The sequence below is a fragment of the Salvelinus fontinalis genome, chromosome 16 (genome assembly GCF_029448725.1).
Source record: "Salvelinus fontinalis isolate EN_2023a chromosome 16, ASM2944872v1, whole genome shotgun sequence".
Classification (NCBI taxonomy): Eukaryota; Metazoa; Chordata; class Actinopteri; order Salmoniformes; family Salmonidae; genus Salvelinus; species Salvelinus fontinalis.
Genome location: NC_074680.1, coordinates 30,487,974 through 30,510,208, shown reverse-complemented (window position 1 = coordinate 30,510,208; position 22,235 = coordinate 30,487,974). Strand labels below are relative to the sequence as shown.

The following is a 22,235-nucleotide window of genomic DNA, read 5'->3' as shown; positions in this document are numbered from 1 at the left end:
TCATTACTATTTCTTGCCAATTGAAAACATGGTTTTTTTCATGCTAGCTGTCGTGTCTACATTTCAGTCACACAGTAGCAACATAACATGGTGAACTAGAACAATATAATATATTTCAGGGAGTCACCGTTTACATTTTTAAATGCATTTTGTCTTTATTTTACTGTTAAATGAACCTCGTATTGTTATACATGGCATTTTTATAAATTTTTAATTTGTCTTGGGTGGGCTTCAAAATAATCATTACTAACTTTGCACAATTGTAGTCTATAGTGCAGTGCTCTCCAACCCTGTTCTTGGAAAGCTACCATCCGGTAGGTTTTCCCTCCAACCCCAGTTGTAAATTTACCTGGTTCAGTTTAACCAGCTAATTATTGGAATCAGTTGCGCTAGATTGGGGTTGGAGGAAAAAACTACTGGACGGTTGCTCTCCAGGAACATGGTTGGAGAGCCCTGTTAGTGTATATTTATACCTCAAACCATTGGTTTCCAAATATTTTCTGAGTAGATTTAGCTTTTCTGTCTTTTTAACCATAAATTACTGTTCCAATTAAGCACAGTATGCTCCTATTAAGCCCGGTTTGCATTGAAACACGGGGATAGTGTGTTGATATCCCTAATATTCTATGTACATGAGCATAATTGTTTTTTTTTTCAGATGTAAGTTGATTAAAACACCCAAAAACGACAGTTATGCATGTAACGATGTTGTCTTTACCAAGATTTAGAAACAATTAGGCATAATTATAAACCTGTACTCTCTCCAATAACTTTTGGAGTGGACAGAGTCGTTGATGCAGAGAGAGAAGAATAAGATCAGAGTTGAGGGATGTCATAGATAGAAGACCTACAAGTGGTGGTAAAAAATGCAACCAAATGAGGGACAAGAAGATGACTACTCATGCACTTTTGGGTGAAGGGCACTGTCGAGGCTTGTAAAGTCTGCATGTGGAAAACGTGGACAGAATCAACGAAATCCATAGATTAAAACGGAATTCGACAATAGTAAAAAATGTATTGAACTTATTTGCAAAAGTTAATCATAAGACATGATCAAAATGCATCAGTGATTTTTAATTTACACTGAAGCATTTATTTGGGCTGCAATTTCTGAGGCTGGTAACTCGAATGAACTAATCCTCAGCAGCAGACGTAACTGGGTATTCCTTTCCTGTGGCGGTCTTCCTGAGAGCCAGTTTCATCACAGCTGTTGATGGTTTTTGCGAGTGCACTTGAAGGCACTTCCAAGGTTATTGAAATTTTCCGCATTGACTGACCTTCATGTCTTAAAGTAATGATGGACTGTCATTTCTCTTTGCTTATTTGAGCAGTTCTTGCCATAATATGGACTTGGTCTTTCACCAAATAGGGCTATCTTCTGTATACCACCCCTACCATGTCACAACACAACTGATTGGCTCAAACGCATTCCACAAATGACCTTTAACAAGGCGACTATCTCATGAAGCTGGTTGAGAGAATGCCAGTGTGCAAAGCTGTCATCAAGGCAAAGGGTGGCTACTTTGAAGAATCTCAAATATAAAATATATTTTGATTTGTTTAACACTTTTTTGGGGGGTTACTACATGATTTGATGTGTTATTACATAGTTTGATGTCTTCTCTGTATTTTACAATGTAGAAACTATTAATATAAAGAAACCCTTGAATGAATAGGTGTCTAAACTTTTGACTAGTACTGTATATCAGTAGACTCGTAACAATCTAAGCATTACGCAACTTCTATTCGATTAAATAAACCACGTAAGAAATAAACCCTCCAAAAAATGTGTTTACCAAATTTGACACTCATTGACCTCCATACAACAACTTCTGGTTTGGTGGGCAAAACAAATACCATATGCTGGAGGGAGACAGATTTTCCGCCGAGTTGGGCCTCTCTCTACCTCTTCCTCTCTGGTAAACTGCACACAGCACAGAAGGAGTGAAGGAAACGACACAAAAGATAAACACTCATAAATACTGGAGAGAAAAAAATGGACCTCCATTTTTTGCAATATACAGCCATTTGGTACTTAGTGCTAAAACATACATTTGAATTAATCTATTTATTTCAAAATATCAGCCAGCCCCAATGAGTTGTTGATCAATAGCATTACTGTAGATATCAGACCTCAGGATGTGGAGAGCAGCACAGAGAAGGCTGAATACCCGAGAAGACAATAAACCCTCTTGAGTGAACTTGATAGTAGTCACTTCGGGGGCTGGGCCGCCCTACATTTTGTTGAAGTAATTAACAAGAATAGCAGTACAGCAAATCTAAATCAGATTTCAGATAATTAATTGAAAGTTGTGTGGGTGTGTTTTTGTTCTAACCATGCAATAACACACCTGATTCCACTAATCATGTTTCGATTGAAGTCTAATTAGTTGAATCAGGTGTGAAACTGGTTGGCAAGAACTAAAGTCCACATTGATCTCTGTGGATATGATTGGACCACAACGCTGTTATGAGTGCTACTTTCATGGATTAGTAATGATCAGTTTATTTTATTAACTTTAGGGGAGATGAATATAATACAATTTTACATAAGAATTGTCTGTTAAGTTTTGAATATTTTAGAAATGAATTAAAATGTATTATTGAAGAAGTGGGCTTATTTGGAATATGCATGGACTTAAACGGTACATTCTCCACCCATTAAGCCCAGCCTGGACTTTTCACATATTTTATAAAATATTTGTCATATAAAAGTCATAAAGATTCAAATGAGAGATTAATCTTACATTTGATCTCTACTTTTATTACAAAAATTTGAGCAGTACATATTAGAAATGTGAACTTAGATTATGGTGTGCTTATAGGTACACATATTTTCTACATACTTTGTTTTTTGTCTTAAATTTACAGTGAAAGCTTTTTCAATAAATGTTTTGCGCTGTTTGGACTGAAATAATGCTTAGGCGGCCCACCCAATGATTTCAATGGCAGACGAATTCCTGCATCTAAAACCTCCGGGAACTTGTCTGAGGTGGTGGTAACTGCCAGTCAATGATTTAATGCATAGAGGTCTAGAGGTGCCTTCTGTGCAGCTCTCTCACTTTGGGTCATTGGCTCATACAGTATGAAGTAAATCTCTGTCTGTGGTCTATTTGTTTTCTAGACGTAGCCTACTGTATGCATTCATTCCCTAAAGCCTTTCAACACCTTATTCTGCAGTATTGTGCAGGGAATTTGTTCATTTGAGGATCTTACCTCCCCTCTGCATCTCCATAACTGCAACAAATTTGACTTCAGGGAAGTGCTTGTATGTATTTTAACACCCCTTTTAAGGACACTGAGTCTCCCCGGGCTACGCTTTAAACCAGATGTACATTTTTAACGATAACATCAAAATACTTCCCTCTTCCTCCCTATGGTCCTTTTTTTGTTCTGGGTTTCATCTGAAGAAAGAAACAAAAACTAGAGCATGAAAGTTTGATGAAGAAAGAAAATGGTGAATGGTGGCTTGCCTGCTGGCTAAATTGGCTGGCCTGCTGGATAGGCTAATTGAGTCTGCATGCACTTTCTTGCTGTCCTACAGTTAAAAATAACACCTCCATTCAGACTATTAAATTGGTACGGACAGCGTTTTAACTACTTTGCAGATATTAAACAATCATAAAATCGGTCATATCAAATTCCCAGTTTATGCTACAAAACCAACTTTATAAGATGTTTTAAAAATATGTTTGTGTATTGATATTCTAGTTTTGTCCCTTTAGGGCACCTGTAACTAGAGGTCGACCGATTATTCGGAATGGCCGACTTCAAGTTTTCATAACAATCGGGAAATCGGTATTTTTGGGCGCCGATTTGCCGATTTTTTTTATTTGTTTGTTAAAATTTATTATAAAATAACCTTTATTTAATCTTTATTTAACTAGGCAAGTCAGTTAAGAACACATTCTTATTTTCAATGATGGCCTAGGAGCGTTCTGTTCAGGGGCAGAACGAAAGATTTTTAACCTTGTCAGCTCGGGATCCAATCTTGCAACCTTACAGTTGCTAGTCCAATGCTCTAACACCTGATTACATTGCACTCCACGAGGAGCCTGCCTGTTACGCGAATGCAGTAAGCTAAGGTAAATTGCTAGCTAGCATTAAACTTATCTTATAAAAAACAATCAATCAATGACTGTCATTGCTCCAATGTGTACTTAACCATAAACATCAATGCCTTTCTTAAAATCAATACACAAGTATATATTTTTAAACCTGCATATTTAGCTAAAATAAATCCAGGTTAGCAGGCAATATTAACCAGGTGAAATTGTCATTTCTCTTGCGTTCATTGCACACAGTCAGGGTATATGCACGGGTATAGTCCCGTGTGGCTCAGTTGGTAGAGCATGGCGCTTGCAACGCCAGGGTTGTGGGTTCATTTCCCACGGGGGACCAGTACAAAAAAAGTATGAATGTATGTAAGTCGCTCTGGGTAAGAGCGTCTGCTAAATTACGTAAATGTAAATATGCAACAGTTTGGGCCGCCTGGCTCTTTGCGAACTCATTTGCCAGAATTTTACGTAATTATGACATAACATTGAAGGTTGTGCAATGTAACAGGAATATTTAGACTCATGGATGCCACCCTTTAGATAAAATACGGAACGGAAAAATCTTTTTGTTTTCGAGGTGATAGTTTCCGGATTAGTCAAAGGTATATGGTTTAGAGAGAAATAGTCGACGCGTTATAATTCCTGTAATAACTTGCGGCTGAATTTGAAAGGGGTTCCTTCGTTATTTTACCGTTCATGTCTTCCATAGAGAATGTCTTGATCTACTTCAAATAAGGTCGGTGTTTCGTGTTAAATAAATCAGCTGATTAATCGGTATCGGCTTTTTTTTGTCCTCCAATAATCGGTGTCGGCGTTGAAAAATCATAATCGGTCGACCTCTACCTGTAACCCCCCTTGCTTACCTACTTTGAAATGCTTGGATTGTTCTTCCTGTGAAATGTATAACAAAAATGCCCACGTTAATTTCTACTCCCGTCTCATGTCCTGTCCTTATATTAGTTGTATACGTAATACAGTGTGCTATACTACAACTGGCGACAAGGAAGAAACGTTCTCGTGTTTGTGCTCATTATCTTCTGCAGAAAGTCGGTTAAATTTGTTTTTTCTCCGCTGTAGAAAGACGCAAACAAAACGTGATGCTAGCTATCTTTTGATGTCACAGAAACGAGAGCCTCGAGGGATAGGAAGAGTTTTGCTGCGGGAGAAAGTGAAGTCATCATGAGTTAAAAGAAGAAAAAAAGGTCTGGGAGTAAGGGACCGTCTGAAAAGTGTGAGAAAGTAAAATAAACCGAAAATGTCTGCATTGGTTGGAAATATAGGAACATTTGAATCTGTGGAACAATGGAGTTCTTACACAGAACGTTTTGAGTACTTTGTGTTGGCAAATGGAATTAAAGCAGTTGTGCCAACATTTTTGACTTATGGGAAGAAAAACATGAAATCTACTGCGTAGCCTAGTAACGCCTGAAAAACCTGGTGATAAATCATATGATCAAATTGTGGCGACCTTAAAACATCTTATGGCTAGGGGTTCCTCGACAACATTCCGCTGAAAAGGCAAAGCGCGAAATTAAAAAATATTTTTTATAACTATGTAACTTAAATACATTTACAAGTGCAATACACCAAATTAAAGCCTAACTTCTTGTTAATCTACCCATCGTGTCCGATTTCAAAAAGGCTTTACATCGAAAGCACACCATACGATTATGTTAGGTCAGAGCCTAGTCACAAAAACACATTCAGCCATTTTCCAGCCAAAGAGAGAAGTCACAAAAAGCAGAAATAGAGATAAAATGAATCGCTAACCTTTGATCTTCATCCGATGGCACTCATAGGACTTCATGTTACACAATACATTTGTTTTGTTCGATGAAGTTCATATTTATATCCAAAAATCTCAGTTTACATTTGCGCATTATGGTCAGTAATGTTGTGCCTCGAAAACATCCGGCGAGTTTTCAGAGAGCCACATCAATTTACAGAAACTCACCATTAACTTTGATAAAAGAGACAAGTGTTATGCACAGAATTAAAGATATACTTCTCCTTAATGCAACCGCTGTGTCAGATTTCAAAAAAACTTTACGGAAAAAGCACACCATGCAATAGTCTGAGTACGGCGCTCAGACACAAACAAGCCATACAGGTACCCGCCATGTTGTGGAGTCAACAGATGTCAGAAATGGCATTATAAATATTCACTTACCTTTGATGATCTTCATCAGAATGCACTCCCAGGAATCCCAGTTCCACAATAAATGTTTGTTTTGTTCGATAAAGTCCATCATTTATGTCCAAATATCTCCTTTTTGTTAGTGCGTTCAGTTCACAATGCAAACTCACGAGGCGCGGGCAAGTCCAGGCGAAAGTTTAGATGAAAAGTCCTAACAGTTATAATACAGTTCGTAGAAACATGTCAAACGATGTATAGAATCAATCTTTAGGATGTTTTTAACATAAATCTTCAATAATGTTTCAACCGGAGAATTCCTTTGTCTTTAGAAATGAAAAGGAACGCAGGTCGCTCTCATGGCCATGCGCTTGACCAGCTCATGGTATTCTGCCAGACCCCTCACTCAAACAGCTCTCATTCCCCCCTCCTTCACAGTAGAAGCTTGAAACAAGGTTCTAAAGACTGTTGACATCTAGTGGAAGCCTTAGGAAGTGCAATATGACCCCATAGACACTGTATATTAAAGGCAATGAGTTGAAAAACTACAAACCTCAGATTTCCCACTTTCTGGTTGGATTGTTTCTCAGGTTTTTGCCTGCCATATGAGTTCTGTTATACTCAGACATCATTCAAACAGTTTTAGAAACTTCAGACTGTTTTCTATCCAAATCTACTAATAATATGCATATCTTAGCTTCTGGGCCTGAGTAGCAGGAAGTTTACTCTGGGCACACTTTTCATCCAAATGTGAAAATGCTGCCCCCTATCCCAAACAGGTTAAAATTACATTATTCTCCCAAACTACTGATAATTGCAGAGAGATTCAGGTTTCATAAGAGGAATCAAGAGGGGGAATCAATCTCACAGTTTGTGGACGTATTGAAACAGTTATCTGAACACTGTGAATTTGGGCGATCAATGAGTGACACTATACGTGATAGGTTAGTGTGTGGCATGCGCAGCGAAGCAATTCAGAAACGCCTTTTGACTGAGAGTAACTTAACATTGCAGAGAGCAATAGAAGTGAGTACGTCAATGGAAATGGCAAATAAAGACACACAACAGCTAAGTGCATCGACCAAAGTGCATAAGGTGTCTACGTGGTTAAAAAACAAGGCACGAGGTGGCAAGCCATGCTATCACTGTGGGAAACCAGGTCACCAAGCAGAGGAGTGTTGGTGGAAAGAATTAGACTGCAGAAGTTTTGGAAAAAAAGGGTCACATCGAACGTGCATGTAAAAACAAAAAGAGACAATCAAACACAAGTACTGAACAAAGGAAAAGTGACTTCAGGGAGTACAAAAAGAAAGTGCAGAAAATGGAGCACACAGGATGAACAAAGTGATACTCTGTCTGAAGGGGAGGAATCTTTGCATGTTTTGTCCATTTCAGACAATGGATACGGCTACTGGGTGACACCGCTACTGGATGGAAACGCTGTACGGATGCAAGTGGACACTGGAACAGCCATATCTTTGCTGTCTGAGGCTGTATACAAGGAGAAACTACATAACCTCACACCACAGCCCACAAAGATGAAGCTGAAAACATACACCGGTGAGATTGTTCCAGTGAGAGGAAGTGTGATTGTTACGGTGGAGCTCAACAAACAGAAGGTAAAGCTACCACTCTACATTGTGAAAGGCAACCATCCAGCATTGCTAGGATGCACATGGCTGCAAAAGATTAAACTAAACTGGCAGAAATTCACATGGTTGCAAAAGAGGACACAAATCTACAAGGGATATTGAAGAAACACGCGGATGTGTTCAAATGAGAACTTGGCTGTATGAAAGACATAACAGTTAAACTGACCGTGAAACCAAACAGCAAGCCAAAATGCTTCAAAGCTAGACCTGTCCCATACGCCATAAAACCAAAAGTTGAAATTGAGCTAAACAGACTAGTCGAGAGTGGAGTATTGGATCTAGTGAATGGGCTACACCCGTTGTTCCAGTCATAAAAAAGATGGATCACTCTGACTCTGTGGTGATTTCAAAGTCACCATTAACCCAGTCTTGACTTCTGAAAAAATATCCACTACCCCTCATTGACGACCTCTTTTCTGGTTTAGCTGGAGGACACAAATTCAGTAAGATAGGCCTGACATAAGTCTGTCTACAGATGCATGTGGACCAAGAGTCACAAGAACTGTTGACCATAGTGACTCACAAAGGACTGTACAGGTACCGGAGGCTTTCTTTTGGAATCACCTCAGCTCCGGCCTTGCTTCAGAGAGCTATGGATCAGATACTGAGCGGGCTCACTGGGGTCCAATGTTACCTCGATCTACTCATCACCGGCAAAAACGAGAAGGAGCACCTGAGAAACCTGAATGCTACACTACAGAGATTGGATGAGTACGGTCTGAGGGTCCGGAAGGACAAATGCAAGTTTTTCCGACCCTCTGAGTACCTGGGCCACGTCATCGACAGTTCGGGGCTCCACAAGGCGCCATTGAAGGTGAAGGCCGTTGCGGAAGCTCCATCCCCACAGAACGTGAGTCAGCTGAGATCATTCTTAGGACTACTGACATACTACGCAAAGTTTGTGCCAAACCTAGCTAACATGTTAAAGCCACTGCATGAACTTTTGAACAAAACCAAACAGTGGAAGTGGACAGACAGATGTGAGGAGGCCATCAAGAAAGTGAAAACAGCCTTAGCTCAGTCAGAGGCCCTAACCCACTTCAACCCCAACTTGCCATTACAGTTGGCATGTGGTGCGGTTGTCTCACACATCATGCCATCAGGTGAAGAAAGGCCAATTGCTTTTGCATCACGGACCTTAAGTAAAGCCGAGAGCAATTATGCACAGACAGAGCCTGAAGCACTCGCCATTGTGTTTGGAGTTAAGAAATGTCATCAGTTTCTGTTTGGCCGACGATTCACTCTGCTGACGGACCATAGACCCCTCGCCTCAATCTTTGGTCCCCACACCGGCATTCCGTCACTTGCTGCATGCAACGATGGACATTATTGTTATCTGCTCACCAGTACGATATTAAGTACAGAAGGTATGAGCAGCACTGCAATGCAGATGGCCTCTCAAGGTTTCCCTTACCTAGTGAGGAGAAATGAGCTCACAGTTCAGTTTGGATGCTTGCTATGTTTTTTTTTTAGTCATCATACCGCCTCCACTGAGAAGGCAGGTGCTTGAACTCCATTCAGGGCACTGTGGCTTGGTGCGAATGAAGGAGATTGCACTCATCTACTTTTGGTGGCCAGGTTTGGACGCAGCTATCGAAGATAAGGTCAAGTCATGTTCTGCATGTCAAAAGATGAGGAACATGCCTCAGGTAGCGCCACTAAACCCATGGGACTTCCCAGAGGAGCCTGGTCAGCGAGTCCACATAGACTATGCAGGCCCACTGGAGGATCGTATGTTCTTAGTCGTAGTTGACGCACACAGCAAAAGGCCTGAGGTCACAGTGATGAAGAGCACCTCAGCGGAGAGAACCATCGAAGAGCTCCGGTCAATCTTCAGTCACTTCGGCTTGCCAACGCAGCTCATTAGCGATAATTGCCCCCAACTGGTGTCTGAAGAGTGCCGGTCATTCATGGAAGCAAATGGAATTTAGCACATCAAGTCAGCGCCCTATCACCTTGCAACAAACGGCCTCGCTGAAAGGTTTGTCCAAACGATGAAGCAAGCTTTAAAATCATCACAAGGGGACGGCTCCCTCAATAGGCGCCTAAACACCTTCCTGTTAACCTACAGAAACACTCCCCACACTACAACCAAAGTGGCACCTGCGTCAGCCATGATGAAAAGACCGCTTCACACTCGACTTGACCTCCAAAGACTAAACAGGTTGTACAGACACAACAGAGAGCACAGGTGGAGAGACTGAGCAAAGCAAAAGACAGAAGCGTCATAGCTGGAGAGAGAGTTCTTGCTCGGAACTACTGCAAAGGTCCAAAGTGGATACCAGCTACAGTGGTTGCACAAACAGGGCCTGTGTCCTACACAGTTCATACACCGGAAAACATAATCTGGAGGAGACACGTAGATCAACTGTTGCCAGGAACCAACCTCAGAGATGACTCCTGTCAAGTGACAAACCAAGATCAGCTACTGGAGACCTACCATGACTACGAGCCTGAACATCCACTGCAGCAACATACAAATGTGGAAAGTGCTCCAGACTCACCTGAACCAGCCAGAGTGCCTACTCAGGGTACTGTTGCACCCCAGTCTGGGCATACACCATCACCACTCAGGCTCAGAGACAATGTGACTGTAGACTCACCTGTACGTCGTCATTACGTCGTCATTACCCTGCAAGAGAAAGATGACCCCCTGACAGGTTGACTATTTAGTTCAGACTAACCTCTGACATTGGGGCAGAATACACCCCAGGCTTAAGTCTGAGAACTGAGGCAGTCTACCCTCTTTCCCTAGTTCAGAAAAGGTTATTCTGAAATGTTAATTTATTTACATTAAGAGAACTTATATTAAAAAGAAAACAATGGGCAAAACAGTGAATATTTACTTTTCCCTTTATGAGTCATCAAAAGTAAAGGGGGAGGAATATGGTGTGTATTGATATTCTAGTTTTGTCCCTTTAGGGCACCTGTAACCCCCCCCCCCCCCTTGCTTACTTACTTTGAAATGCTTGGAATGTTCTTCCTGTGAAACGCATTAAACAATGCCCACGTTAATTTCTACTCATGTCCTGGCCTTATATTAGTTGTATAAGTAATATAGTGTGCTATACAACAATGTTATATTGGGCCCAAAATTCCATGATGTACGGTAAGGCATTGTTGTCAGAATAGATGGATGCAGCTCATTGCATGATTCATATAATTCACCAATTCATTTTTTGGACTACCAAGAAATGATTGCTATCAGGTTGTAAGTCACAGCTGGTCTGGTACATTGTTTGCTGCTCAACACATTCGGGATGCACTGTTTCAGTTTCCAAATTTTGGACAAAAACTGACATTTAATTAAGGCTGGGAATGTCAATACAATCAAAATAACAAGGGCTAGTTTGAGTGACTGACATTTTCCTCTCATAGTTTTTTCGGTGGCTACAGCTAGAGAGGCAGGTCATTTGATTAGCTAGCAAGAAATGAGAATCGCTTTGCTAGCTAGCTATGCTGAACTTAAACAACTTATCTAGTTAGCATATTTCTTGCGTTCGTAAATTAACTCTGGCAATCTACTCTGATTTCAGTGTGCCAGAGCACAGAATAACTGATGTTTTTACGAACGTGTAACACGCTGAATACGACCGGTGTAAGTAAACGTCAGCAAAAAGAAAAGTTATTAAAATGTATTTATAAAGCCCTTTTTACATCAGCAGATGTCACAAAGTGCTATACAGAAACCCAGTCTAAAACCCCAAACAACAGCAGCACGACCAGGTGGACTGGGGCCAGCCACGAGTTATGAGAGAGAGAAGGAAGACTGACCCTAGCCCCTCGGCACATATACTATTGCAGCATAGATACTAGGGGGGCCGGGAGACACTGTGGATGATACCCTCGGACAAGGCCAACCAGGCAGGATATAACCCCACCCACTTTGCCAAAGCACAGCCCCCATACCACTAGAGTGATCTCAACAGACCACCAACTTGCTACCCTGAGACGAAGAGTTCCTCCACCGCACGAGCCCGAGGGGACGCCAAACCCTTACAGGAAGATCGCGTCAGTGACTCAACCCACTCAAGTGACGCACCCCTCCTATGGATGGGATGGAAGAGCGCCAGTGACTCAGCCCCCGTAATGGGGTTACAGGCAGAGAATCCCAGTGGAGAGAGGGGAACCAGCCAGGCAGAGACAGCAAGGGCAGTTCGTCGCTCCAGTGCCTTTCCGTTCACCTTCTCACCCCTGGGCCAGATCACACTCAATCATAGGACCTACTGAAGAGATTAGTCATCGATAAAGACTTAAAGGTCGAGACAGAGTCTGCGTCTCTCATATGGATAGGCAGACCATTCCATAAAAATGGAGCTCTATAGGAGAAAGCCCTTCCTTTAGCTGTTTGCTTAGAAATGCCAAGGACAATGAGGCCTGTGTCTTTTGACCGTAGCGTACGTGTAGGTATGTACTGCAGGACCAAATCGGAGAGGTGGGTAGGAGCAAGCCCGTGTAATGCTTTGTAGGTTAGCAATAAAACCTTGAAATCATCACTAGCCTTAACAGGACGCCAGTGTAGAGACGCTAGCACTGGAGTAATATGATCAAGTTTTGGGGTTCTAGTCAAGATTCTAGCAGCCGTGTTTAGCACTAACTGAAGTTTATTTAGTGCTTTATCCGGGTAGCCAGAGAGTAGAGCATTGCAGTAGTCTAATCTAGATGTGACAAAAGCATGGATTAGTTTTTATGCATCATTTTTGGACATAAGGTTTCTTATTTTTGCAATGTTACCAAGATAGAAAAAAGCTGTCCTTGAAATTTTCTTGATATGTTCTTTAAAAGAGAGATCAGAGTCCAGAATAACGCTGAGGTCCTTCAGTTTTATTTGAGACGACTGTACAACCATCACGATTAATTGTTAGATCCAACATCAGATCTCTTTGTTTCTTGGGACCTATAACTAGCATCTCTCATAGCAGTGAAAGTTGACATTGTTTCCAAATGACATCACCAAGAGGTTGAATATATTGTGAAAACAATAGTGGTCCTAAAACGGAACCTTGAGGAACACCGAAACGTACAACTTACAAACAAATCATCTACAGAGAGGGAGTCTGGAAGGGTATCTACGAATCTTTGGGTTGTCCGAGAATTTAAAGGCCCATTTTTTATAATCCTTGGTTGGGGTTTAAGCTGTCGTAAATGTTAGCAACACCTCTGCCTTTGCAGGATGCACGGGGCATATGGTTACTAGTGTAAACAGGAGGAGAGGCCTCATTTAACACAGTAAGCTCATCAGGCTTGAGCCATGTTTGTCAGGCCAATCACTTGTAAGAGGACTGTGGTATTTACACTACCGTTCAAAAGTTTGGGGTCACTTCAAAATGTCCTTGTTTTTGAAAGAAATATTTAAAATAACATAAAATCAATTGATCAGAAATACAGTGTAGACATTGTTAATGTTGTAAATGACTACTCTAGCTAGAAACGGCTGATTTTTAATGGAATATCTACATAGGCGTACAGAGTAGAGTTGACCAAGTTTATGATTTTTTTTTAACACCGATACCGATTTACTGGAGGACCAAAAAAAGCCGATTTCGATTAATCGGCTGATTTATTATTATTCTTTCATTTTTTGTATATGTATTTGTAATAACAATTACAACAATACTGAATGAACCCTTTTATTTTAACTTAATATAATACATAAATAAAATCTATTTAGTCTCAAATAAATAATGAAACATGTTCAATTTGGTTTAAATAATGCAAAAACACAGTGTTGGAGAAGAAAGTAAAATTGCAATATGTGCCATGTAAAATAGCTAACATTTAAGTTCCTTGCTCAGAACATGAGAACATATGAAAGCTGGTGGTTCAATATTCCAACTTCTTCAACATTCCCAGTTAAGAAGTTTTATGTTGTAGTTATTATGACGCGTCGACTATTTCTCTCTATACCATTTGTATTTCATATACCTTTGACTATTGGATGTTCTTATAGTCACTTTAGTATTGCCAGCCTAATCTCGGGACTTGATAGGCTTGAAGTCATTAACAGCGCTGTGCTTCAAGCGTTGCTAAAAGCTGCTCGAAAACGCAGTAAAGTGCTGTTTGAATGAATGCTTACGAGCCTGCTGCTGCCTACCACCGCTGTCAGATTGTTCTATCAAATATCAAACCATAGACTTCATTATAATAAACACACAGAAATACAAGCCTTTGGTCATTAATATGGTCATATCTGGAAACTATCATTTCGAAAACAAAAAGTTTATTCTTTCAGTGAAATACGGAACCATTCCGTATTTTGTCGAACAGGTGGCAACCCGAAGTCTAAATATTGCTGTTACATTGCACGAACTTCAATGTTATGTCATAATGTAAAATTCTGGCAAATTAATTACGATCTTTGTTAGGAAGAAACACACTTCGCAACGAGCCAGGCGGCCCAAACTGCTGCATATACCCTGACTCTGCTTGCACTGAGCACAAGAGAAGCGACACAATTTCCCTAGTTAATATTGCCTGCTAACATGCATTTATTTTTAACTTAATATGCAGGTTAAAAAAGAATAGTTATTTGTATTGATTTTAAGAAAGGCATTGATGTTTATGGTTAGGTACATTTGTGCTACTATTGTGCTTTTTTCGGGAATGCGCTTTTGTTAATCTTCACCCGTTTGGCGAAGTTGAATTCGGCTATGATTTGATGATAAATTAACAGGCACCGCATTGATTATATGCAACGCAGGACAAGCTAGTTAACCTAGTAATATCATCAACCATGTGTAGTTAACTAGTGATTATGTGAAGATTGTTTTTTTTTAATAAGATACGTTTAATGCTAGCTAGCAACTTACCTTGGCTCATTGCAGCCACAAGGTCCTTTTGACGCTACACTCGTGGAACAGGTGGTCAGCCTGCCACACAGTTTCTTCATGGATTGCTATGTAATCGGTATCCAAAAAGGCCGATTACCGATTGTTATGAGATCATGAAATTGCCCCTAATTAATCGGCCAACCTCTAGTACAGAGGCCCATTATCAGCAACCATCACTCCTGTGTTCCAATGGCACGTTGTCTTAGCTAATCCAAGTTTATAATTTTAAAAGGCTAATTGATCATGAGAGAACCCTTTTGCAATTATGTTAGCACAGCTGAAAACTGTTGTGCTTATTAAATAAGCAATAAAACTGGCCTTATTTAGACTAGTTGTGTATCTGGAGCATCAGCATTTGTGGGTTTGATTAGAGGCTCAAAATGGCCAGAAACAAAGACCTTTCTTCTGAAACTCGTCAGTCTATTCTTGTTCTGAGAAATGAAGGCTATTCCATGCAAGAAACTGAAGATCTTGTACAATGCTGTGTACTACTCCCTTCACAGAACAGCACAAACTGGCTCTAACCAGAATAGGAGTCTGAGGCACCGGTGCTCAACTGAGCAAGAGGACAAGTACATTAGAGTTTCTAGTTTGAGACAGACACCTCACAAGTCCTCAACTGGCAGCTTCATTAAATAGTACCTGCAAAACACCAGTCTCAACGTCAACAGTGAAGAGACCACTCCGGGATGCTGGCCTTCTAGGCAGAGTTCCTCTGTCCAGTGTCTGTGTTCTTTTGCCCATCTTAATCTTTTCTTTTTATTGGCCAGTCTGAGAGATGGCTTTTTTTTGTTGCAACTCTGCCTCGAAGGCCAGTATCCCGGAGTCGTCTCTTCACTGTTGACGTACTATTAAATGTTCCCAAAATTTAAACGATGATGGATCCTCCAATTCTGGTTTATCGATCCTACCGCTCACCATCTACATAGTTCCCGGCTGCGCCTCACAAAAGGATAGTTTGAAATCCGCCACTTAAGATTAGAATTTTGATTACAACATGCACATCCATTCCTCTTCTTTGTGTCTGGTACAGGATGCGTGAGAACATGTCCACCATGGTGTGTTTGAAGGAGGAGGAAGATCCTGGGGAGAAGCTGTCCCAGGATGAGATCATCTCCAGGACCAAGCAGGTGATCCAGGGCCTGGAGGCTCTGAAGCAGGAGCACAACTCTATCTTGGAGGGCTTGCTGGGCACGCTGCGCTGCCTGAAGCAGGAAGACCAGGGTGTCCTGGTGGAGGAGAAGTCCCTCATGATCCGCAAGTCCCTGGAGATGCTGGAGCTGGGCCTGAGCGAGGCACAGGTCAGTACACTGTTTGTCTGCTACACACCTCTGGACCTGGGGGAGCTGGAGCTAGAGCCGCCTGGGATCTGATCGAATTAACCTGCAAATTAGACAGCTAGATGGAGAACCCACAGCCACCTACTACTTCAATGGTCTGAGTGTCGGTCAACTAGACTGAAACAGGATTATCCATTCATTTACCACCAGTGTTCTCAGTGTTCTTGCCTCACCGCTACCCCTGTTCCCCTGCTGTGCTTGTCCCAGGTGATGATGGCGCTGTCGGGCCACCTGAGCTCTGTGGAGTCGGAGAAGCAGAAGCTGCGGGCACAGGTTCGTCGGCTGTGCCAGGAGAACCAGTGGCTGAGGGACGAACTGGCGGGCACCCAGCAGAAGCTGCAGAAGAGTGAGCAGAGCGTGGCTCAGCTGGAGGAGGAGAAGAAACACCTGGAGTTCATGAACCAGCTCAAGAAGTACGACGAGGACCTGTCGCCATCGGTGAGTTAACCCACACCATACACAACATGCCTACGCGCAGGCAGGCTGATGCAAACACACACACACCCCACTGCTTTTCATCTGCCTGGTTTACTCTAAATGACAATAACAATCATCTGCCCTCTATGTTTCCTCTGTTAGGAGGAGAAGGACTCTGACTCCAGTAAAGAGAATCTGGATGATCTGTTCCCAGATGACCAGGATGACCAACCTCCTGGCAGTGAGTGTCTTCTTCATATCCCCATGTCTCTCCGTTCCTCCCCTCCCATTCTCTCTCCTCGTTCCCACTTTCCCTCCCCAATCCCTCAATACATTGACGGGTCCCTCTTTAACTACTTTTCCCTCCTGTTGGTCTGAAAGGCCTGATCACTGTGAGCTTTAAAGTGCTATTAGGCAGAGCTGGTTGAGTGTGGAAGCAGGCCAAATGGAAACGGACCCAGTGAGCCAGATCACACAGGCACCAGGTTGGGTTCACTCAAGCAACCAGCATTTATAGGAGAGGATCTGAGGCACAGAGACAGACAACCACTCCCCATTTAAGCGGATAATTATGGACAAAATTAAACAAAAGGGATCCTACGTACATTACAATATCGTATAATGATCCCACACAGAACCACATCCAACAAATGAAGTAAGACATATCATTAGTACACTTTAAATCCCTGCAATATGGTACATCTCCAGTAATTGCTCCACAGCATAGAGAGCTAATGAGATGCAGATAGGGCTGTGGAGGAGGGAGGGAGAGGGGAGCAGGATCTCTAGTCCTTTGTTGTGTTTGTATTGGGATATTATTATTTAATTTTAATCTGTGTTTCTGTGGGGGGAGAGAGAGAGGATCAAAGGGAAGAGTGGGTAGTGCCAGGAAGCTCTCCAGAGTGCGGGGGAGGAACACATCATCAAATGATCCTGAGTACGCTCACATTAATCCTGCTGCCACATGAAGCAGAGCTGACTGAGACAGCCTTCTGTGTCTGTATGACATGATCCTGGGCTGGTACTGTTATAGTGAAGTGGGTTAGACTCCTCTACTGTCCAGACTGCTACCTCCTTGATAGGCTCTTAGGTCCCTATCAGTGCGGTGCTGGAGTTGGTACAATGGGCCCTGGCTAAAGGTGGATTGTATGTTTTTAGGTAGTTGCAGTGTGCTGTATTTGCACTGCCACTTTCAAGGGGATATCTTTGGTTTGGCCATGCATGTCGATACGATTCGTCACTCTAGTGCGAGTCGACTGAACGCCTGGGATCAGTTTTTCCGGCGAGACATTTTTGATACTTCCTGTGTAGGGCCAGAATTGATACCAGTATCTAAATATTTTTCCCATGGCAAAAATGAAAACACGAAGCAGACCAAACTTTTTTGTCCTTTAAAAACCTGCTGTAAAATATTGTGTACTTTAGCTTGGAAAGTAAATGTGACTCTGGATGACAAGATAATGTTTGTTTCCAACATCACGGCTGTTTTCCTAAAGAAGTTAAATCCACTTAGTGTTTTGTTTCCTTGTGGTGATACTAACGAGTATCGCCATACTGGTATCGTACCGGCCCTTTTCCTGTGTGGTGGAGTGTTCTTACTGCAGAGGACAACTCCTTCTTAAGCCCACTGTCCCTCCCTCAGAGGTGATACAGAGCTGTGAGCGTCTAATGAGAAACAATACTATAAAAAAATGTTTTGCTTACTATTTACTACGCTAGTGTGGGTATTCGGACACGTCCAGTGTCTGTTTCTCCAATCCAACATTAATAGTGTGTGTTTGAGTGAATAGTCCATGTGAGTAATTGATGTTATGTTAACCCCTTGCCCCCCTGCTCTGTGTGTCTCCAGTCCAGCAGCCCCACGGTAGTGCAGCAGCAGCAGCAGCCCAGCAGGGAGGCTATGAGATCCCGGCCCGCCTCAGGACCCTTCACAACCTGGTGATCCAGTACGCCTCTCAGGGCCGCTACGAGGTGGCCGTGCCCCTCTGCAAACAGGCCCTGGAGGACCTGGAGAAGACCTCCGGACACAACCACCCAGACGTGGCCACCATGCTCAACATCCTGGCCCTGGTCTACAGGTCAGCCTGGAGGAGGGTCTCTGGGGTGGGGGTGGTTGGTATACGGTGTGAATCAATTGTAGTCAATATAATACACTGGTAATTGACCTCATTGTCAGAGAAACCACGGTAACATGCTCCTCTCTCGCTCTCCTCTTTCAGGGACCAGAATAAATACAAAGAGGCAGCCAACCTGCTGAACGACGCTCTGGCCATCAGGGAGAAGACTCTGGGCAGGGACCATCCAGCGGTGAGTGATGTTTCTCATCAATCTCTGTGTCTCAGCAGTATGTCTGTAACCAGCCAGGCAGGCAGGTCCACTAACTGTGTCGACCCCAACAGGCTTGTGTTTCTGACTCTCCCTGGACATCCAGTTCCCTCAGTGCAGACTCAGAGCAGCAGAGGTTAGGCTCTCTATCCCCTTTCCGCCTCCATGTGGGCACCAGACCACTCCAGTCAAAGGTCACTGTGGGGCCCCTCTGTGGTCTGGTGGGCTGAGTGATGTGCACGTGGTGGCGATTCATCCTGCTGATTGGGATATAATTACAGAGCAGTAATCACTTCCTGTTTCCCCTGTTTGTCTTCCTCTCGTCGGTCGGTCACACCTAACTCACCAAATCAATTGCACTCTGCTGCCATGGTTGAGTCTTGCGGTCACTCACTACTACACACGGGCACAGATGATTGAGGCTGTCTCAAGTGTGATATTTGTATATTACTGTGTGTGTGTGTCTGTCTGTCTCAGGTGGCTGCTACACTTAACAACCTGGCTGTGCTCTACGGGAAACGGGGGAAGTACAAGGAAGCGGAGCCCCTTTGCAAGCGGGCTCTGGAGATCCGGGAGAAGGTAGGTCAGAGGGCATATGTCACCACAAGGCATTGTGGGTATGTAGTGCTAATACTGCAGAATGATCTGGATTCCTGCTCCTCTCCAAGTAAATCTTGCTCAAGTTTCAAAGGACTTTTCAGTTCTTTGGAAAGTTTTCTTCTTTGTCAAACATTAAAAAAAAATGTTTTACTTATCTTCTGTGTATATGTTCCCCCCTGTAATCACCCCCTCCTCTCCCAAGCCTCCCTATAGATTTGTGTTGTTCAGAGGAACTGTGACTTTGGCGAGAGTTAAGTCCTGGAAGGGGTTCATGATATTTGGCTGTGCAAAATTGGATGTTTATAAAGGAGAAGCTCAGCAGTCCTGGAGATGCAAAGTGCTGTCTCTCTATTTATCCATCTCCCTTTCTGTTTCACGTTGTCTCTCTCTCGCCCTGTGCCTTTTCCCCTCATGCTCCCTCTGTGCTAAGATTGACATGTCGACTCCTGTGCTGGAGAGCACAGAGCTTAAAGACAGCTGAGACATTTTATTTATATTATCCACTTCAACTCTGATAAAGCTCTCTCTCAAGGTTAAAGATTTGCCACCCAGCTTTCGCAACAGAGGAAGGAAGACAGCTTTGCTGATGCAGGAGGAATTTTCCTGGCAGTTCTTTCTTTTTATAGCTTTTGCTTTTCCCACTGTGTGAGCTGCCTGAGTCCTTTGTTTATCCTTATGGGTGAAGACTAGAAGGAGACGGACGGAGGGTCTCTCTCTACAGAGTACCCCAGTAACAGGCACTAACCCTGGCTCGAGTTGAAAGGCATCACTCTCCTCAATAAAACTCAGTCAATATATCACCCAGACCTTGCTGTCTTGTATTCCCTGTTGAAATCCTATACTTTTAATGATGTTTACAGTAAACTCTTCAAATATACCTAGAAACTTCACAGGAGAGAGGGGGAGTGAGATTTGTACACATCCAGCAGCACAGGTTGCTTTGAAAACCTCTTACAATTGATCATTCAGATAGAAACCATCAATCAGAGAGACTCTAGTTTACCTCATCAGTAAGCCTCTCAGTCACTGCACTCTTTCCCTGCTAATGAGCAGTGAGTCTCACTCCTAACTCCCAGTCTCTGTGTCTCTCTGAGTCACAGAGAGACAGCGTTAGCCCTCTGCTCCATTCTCTGTCCTCACCCAACCCATTAGTGATGCCTCTCCTCCAGCTCTGCTCTGACTTCACCCTCTTATTATCTTATGATATTTAGCCTAGCCAGCAAACATAAAGGACAGAAGTGAGATTATTCTTCAATCCGAAGTAATGGGGATGGCGTCCAGTGTTTTCCATAAGCACCGGCTGTCGGCTATTCAGCCGGTAACATTTTCCACTTCATTTGAACTAGGCTACATTTCATTTAAAAGTTTAAATTCACTAGTCCGTCGAGCCCTCTCCCGCTAAAATGAACTATATGCATCTTCTAGCGATCTATTGATGGGACAGGCGCCTGTCGGTCACAAAGCGAGCAATGACAGGGAAACGCAGCAGAGAGGAAGAGGCGAAGCGAGAGGTTTCAATCGCGGCAAAATATATCCGGAATAAGCCCAGTACGTTTCTATGGGCTTATGGTGGGACCTAACCTTGTCGCCTGCCTTCCCGTCTTTGGGACAACGACTCCCATTGTTAGGGTGGAGACATGAGTATCTTGTCATTATATCCAGATCTCTAGTTGCAGTCAAATTCCTTTACATGGAGGAGGGAGAGAAAGCATGAAGCTCATGAATATGCACGTCCCATGTAATGTACAGTGCATTCAAAGTATTCAGACCCCTTGACTTTTCACATTTTGTTACGTTACAGCCTACAATGGATTAAATAGTGGATTAAATAGTTTCCCCCCATCAATCTAAACACCATACCCCATAATGACAAAGCAAAAACAGGTTTTTAGAATATTTTATTTTAATACATTTGCAAACAATCAGTTACGTAAGTATTCAGACCCTTTATTCAGTACTTTGTTGAAGCACATTTGGCAGTTATTACAGCCTTGAGTCTTCTTGGGTATGACGCTACAAGCTTGGCACACCTGTATTTGGGGAGTTTCTTCCATTCTTCTCTGCAGATCCTCAAGCTCTGTCAAGTTGGATGGGGAGCGTTGCTGCTCAGCTATTTTCAGGTCACTCCAGAGATGTTCGATCGGGTTCAAGTCCGGGCTCTGGCTGGGCCCCTCGGGGACATTCAGAGACTTGTCCCGAAGCCACTCCTGCGTTGTCTCGGCTGTGTGCTTAGGGTTGTTGTCCTGTTGGAAGGTGAACCTTTGTTCCAGTCTGAGCGCTCTGGAGCAGGTTTTCATCAAGGATCGCTCTGTACTTTGAGCCTTTCCTTTTTTCCTTGATCCTGACCAGTGTCCCAGTCCCTGCCGCTGAAAAACATCCCCACAGCATGATCTTGCCACCACCATGCTTCACCAAAGGGATGGTGCCAGGTTTACTCCAGACGTGACGCTTGGCATTCAGGCCAAATAGTTAAATCTTGGTTTCATCAGACCAGAGAATCTTGTTTCTCATGGTCAGAGTACTTTAGGTTCCTTTGGGCAAACTCCAAGTGGGCTGACATTTGCCTTTTACTGAAGAGTGGCCTCTGTCTGGCCAATACCGTAAAGGCCTGATTGGTGGAGTGCTGCAGAGGTGGTTGTCCATCTCCTCAGAGAAACCCTGGCGCTCTAGGAAGAGTCTTGGTGGTTCCAAACTTCTTCCATTTAAGAATGATGGAGGCCACTGTGTTCTTGGGGACCTTCAATGCTGCAGAAATATTTTGATACCCTTCCCCATATCTGTGCCTTGACATATTCCTGTCTCGAAGCTCTACGGACAATTCCTTCTACCTCATGGCTTGGTTTTTGCTCTGACGTGCACCGTCAACTGTGGGACCTTAT

General features: G+C 42.9%; 1 protein-coding gene across 7 annotated transcripts in view; it reads left to right on the top strand.

The window, feature by feature from the left end:
• The window catches only part of LOC129812979 (kinesin light chain 1), a 51,055-nt gene that overhangs the window by 10,069 nt on the left and 18,751 nt on the right, over positions 1–22,235 (top strand). For 6 of the 7 annotated variants that reach the window (XR_008753091.1, XM_055865036.1, XM_055865035.1 and 3 more), the window contains exons 2-7: positions 15,708–15,975; positions 16,222–16,452; positions 16,594–16,672; positions 18,281–18,509; positions 18,651–18,738; positions 19,234–19,335. Coding sequence is in view for 6 of the 7 variants with exons in the window: in XM_055865036.1 (XP_055721011.1) it covers positions 15,709–15,975; positions 16,222–16,452; positions 16,594–16,672; positions 18,281–18,509; positions 18,651–18,738; positions 19,234–19,335 (996 nt within the window). In the remaining variant the exon portion in view is untranslated. Of the gene's footprint in view, positions 1–15,707; positions 15,976–16,221; positions 16,453–16,593; positions 16,673–18,280; positions 18,510–18,650; positions 18,739–18,830; positions 18,893–19,233; positions 19,336–22,235 lie in introns of all 7 variants that reach the window. The other variant, XM_055865040.1, reaches the window with a different exon arrangement.